Source organism: Micromys minutus, assembly GCF_963924665.1.
Source record: "Micromys minutus genome assembly, chromosome: 9".
NCBI classification, from domain to species: Eukaryota; Metazoa; Chordata; class Mammalia; order Rodentia; family Muridae; genus Micromys; species Micromys minutus.
The window spans coordinates 67,533,169-67,537,044 of NC_137978.1; the positions used below are offsets into that span (position 1 = coordinate 67,533,169).

The 3,876-nt window shown below is 47.7% G+C and overlaps 1 protein-coding gene across 1 annotated transcript; it reads left to right on the forward strand.

Moving 5' to 3' along the window:
• Window positions 1–739: 739 nt before the first annotated feature.
• On the forward strand, window positions 740–3,257 carry TNFRSF4 (TNF receptor superfamily member 4; the record flags this gene model as incomplete). The annotated part of the gene is made up of 7 exons (XM_080921790.1): window positions 740–873; window positions 1,094–1,212; window positions 1,743–1,850; window positions 2,243–2,309; window positions 2,677–2,867; window positions 2,947–3,072; window positions 3,162–3,257. 7 exons carry the CDS (start codon window positions 740–742, stop codon window positions 3,230–3,232), a joined length of 816 nt encoding a protein of 271 aa, XP_080777916.1. The 3' UTR covers window positions 3,233–3,257.
• Window positions 3,258–3,876: the final 619 nt, after the last annotated feature.

Consider the following 3,876-nt stretch of genomic DNA (forward strand, 5'->3'; position numbering starts at 1 on the left):
ACAAATCGAGCTATGGATATAGCTCAGTGGTAGAACACCATAAAAAAAAAAAAAAAAAAAAAAAAAAAAAAAAAAAAAAAAAAAAGGAATATATCCATTGACACTGGAGAGATGGCTAAGTAGTTAAATTTGTACTGTTATTTTACTTCTTTGGGTGTTTTTGTTTTTGAGACAGAGTTTCTCTATTATATAATCTGGCTGTCCAGAAACTTAACTATGTAGATTAGGCAGAGCCGCCTGCTTCTGTCCTAAGTACTGGGATTAAAGAGGTTTACAACCATGCCTAGTGGAAGAGCATGTGTTCTTGCAGAGGACCAAAGTTCAGTTTCTAGCATTCACGATAATGCTTCAATTCACAACTGCCTATAACTCCAGCTCTTCTGACTTCCTTGGGCATTATACTTATCATACATATACCCTCCCCTTTCATAAAAGAAACAAAATTAAGAAATAAAATCTTTTTTTCTTAATGCCTGTGTGCACGTGTGTGTTTCTTTGTGTGCTTCATATGAATATGTTGGGTCTCTGCACCTCTCTTCACATGCCCCAGTGACCCAGGGCACTTCTTAGCTTATTTTGGGACTCTACACACGCTACCGCCTGTGCCATATACACAGGAACATGCTCACATACCTTCTTGCCTGTCCGCCTACTCTTCTTGCCCCTCCTCCATAGTTCTTATAGCCACATCCTGCAAGGAAAAACCCCAGACTCCTGTGAAGGCAGAACACAGACAAGGATGTATGTGTGGGTTCAGCAGCCCACAGCACTTCTGCTCCTGGGACTCACACTTGGAGTTACAGCGAGGCTCAACTGTGTTAAAGATACCTACCCCAATGGTCACAAGTGCTGTCGTGAGTGCCAGCCAGGTGAGTAGCCTGGCTTTGGGATGTAGTGGCAGGGTGGGGGAGGGATGACTCTTGGGGCACAGTGATGGAGACACGGGTACAAAATATGTAGGGGTAAAAGTCAGAGATCATTGTCACAAATGTGACAAAGTCTAGAGGCTAGTACTGGGAGAGCCACAGTACTGTGTATCCACAGTCCTGGGCTTAGCTGACCTGTGTGACTTTCTGGGCTTCACTACAGGCAGTGGTATGGTGAGCCGCTGTGATCATACAAGGGATACTATATGCCATCCATGTGAACCTGGCTTCTACAATGAGGCTGTCAATTATGATACCTGCAAGCAGTGTACACAGTGCAACCATCGTGAGTTCTTCCTATTCTCAACCCTCACTGTCTAGTCTGCAAGGGAGCAGCTACAATGGGTGTCTCTATTTCCTATATGATTGCAAAAATAACTTCAGGTCATGATTAATCCTGTTCACTAAGAGGTCCTTAATAGCTAGGGCATTTCCTCCGGGGTGAAAGTTCAGGCCAGAGCCATATGTTGGCCATGTGGCCTTGCCCAAGCTGTTCTAGTAAGTAAGGCCCAAGTGTGGAGGTGGTGGGGCTATCTGAGGATTCTGACTCAGATGCTATGGGCTGGAGACAGGTTGGGGGAGGATGGAAAAGGGAGGTCACAGCCACCCTGTGCCCACTCAGTAGTTTTTTCCAGAGCTACATGACCAGGAGGAACACAGTAGCCAGGAAGAAGTTCTTAGAGGAAAGGCCAAAGCCAGGCTAACAGTTACTTCAGCTTCAGCTTGGCTCCTGTGCCACTGAGAACAAGTCCATTTTGCTCTAGTCCATAGGTCAGGGCTGGGTAAGCCTCATTCACAGTCTCTTATCTTCCCTAGGAAGTGGAAGTGAACTCAAGCAGAATTGCACACCTACTCAGGATACTGTCTGCCAGTGTAGACCAGGCACCCAACCCCGGCAAGACAGCGGCCACAAGCTTGGAGTTGGTGAGCCTCAGGGTGGCCCCTATACCAGGCAGGTGCGTGTCTGTCCAAGGGATTCTTGTATACTGGTCCTCTTGAATCAAGGATCCTGTTAATTGTATAAGTGAGTCTTGTTCTCACTTCATGTATTGTTACTTCCTGGTATCTCTAACTAGTAGTCTTGTCTTGAAAGCCCCTCTTCCAGTGGGTCATGCCAAGACTTGGACTCAGGGTCAGCCTTCTGGTCAGTGCCAGTGAGAGGCATGTGGGAAGGAAGGAACTCAAAGAGGCCAAGCTTTGCATCTGTTTGCACCAGGGAATGACCATTAACCCTCCCTTTAGGCCCCACCTCCAACAGCCTCCACATCCAGGGTCCATCTAATACCATCAAAAGCTGACTTATATCTTTGCTGCAGACTGTGTTCCCTGCCCTCCTGGCCACTTTTCTCCAGGCAACAACCAGGCCTGCAAGCCCTGGACCAAGTGAGTATTATGGCTGGCTAGGACACTGAGGACTTGGAGTATGGAGGGAATAGAACAAGAAAGGTTTTTAAGAGGTGCTATCTAGATGACTGTGGTGGACTAGATAAAGGAGCAGAAATCCACAGGCTGGGGTAATCTTCTGACATCACCAACACCAACACAGGCTCTACTGTGCAAGGGATCCCTGCAGATGGAGTGGGGGTTTGAAAGTGTAGAACCCCAGCTAGGAGCAGGCCAGGGATGAAAACAAGGTAAACTCAAAAGTAGAGATAAGTTTGTGTCTTGTGGGTGGAAGTCTTGGCAGAATGGAAGATGGCCCAGTGCAACTTCCACCACTGTCTCTAGCTAATGGACCCTCATCCTACAGTTGTACCTTATCTGGAAAGCAGACCCGACACCCAGCCAGTAACAGCATGGACACAGTCTGTGAGGACAGAAACCTGGCCACACTGTTCTGGGAGACCCAGCACACTACATTCAGACCAACCACTGTCCCATCCACCACAGCCTGGCCCAGGACTTCTCAGTTGCCCTCTACACCTGTCTTGGCTCCTGAGGGTAAGGGACCCTGGCCCAATGGAAGATAGGGGAGAGAATTTGAGGATGAGTGAGTTCACTCAGTTCACTCTCTTCATAGGCCCTGCATTTGCTGTTATCCTAGGCCTAGGCCTGGGCCTGGGCCTGCTGGCTCCTTTGACTGTTCTGCTAGCCTTGTACCTGCTTCGAAAGGCTTGGAGATGGCCTAACACTCCCAAACCTTGTTGTGAGTACCACTTTGGGCTCAGTAAAGCTTACTTCCTTGAAGGATTAGACATACCTCCTCACTGCTTTTTCCTTCTTTGCTTCTCGTAGGGGGAAACAGCTTCAGGACCCCTATCCAGGAGGAACAGACTGACACACACTTTACTCTAGCCAAGATATGAGTAATACCGCAGAAGTGGATTTTATGGGGCATGGACAACCCATATCCTGTGCCTGCCAGTACCCTCCACACCGTTCTAGGTGCTAGGCTGGCTCTGGGCTCTCCTATGTATGCTGTGCATACTACCTGCCTGGTGGTACTCCTAATAAATGTGCTAGCAACTGTGAGTCTGTGACTGGTACTAGGGCTGAGATGGCATCCTCTTCTGGTGGGGGAGGGTTTTAGGCTAAAGTAAAGGTCTACTCAGAGACCTACACTTAATCACATGTACTTCAGTTTGAGTAGGGTTATAGGATTCAGAGGTCTGAAATGCTGAGGGGAAGAGAGCTGGGAAGCTGGGGAGCCAACTGGCAGCTTGATGAGCAATCCAGAGTCAACTGTCCTAATGCTGGGACCCTTTAACACAGTGTCACACGCAGTGGTGACCCCCCCCCAACCATAACATTGTTTTCTTTACCTCTTCATAATATAATTTTGCCACTGCTGTGAATCATAATGCAAATATTATTGAGGTAGATATTTGCTAAAAGGGTTGCAACACACAGGTTAAGAAACACTACTCTAAGTTGACCTAAGAGTCTTAGCCAAATAGAAAGGTCCCTGGCAAGCAGAGCCTAAGTACCCTGGTCATCAGAAGGACTCATG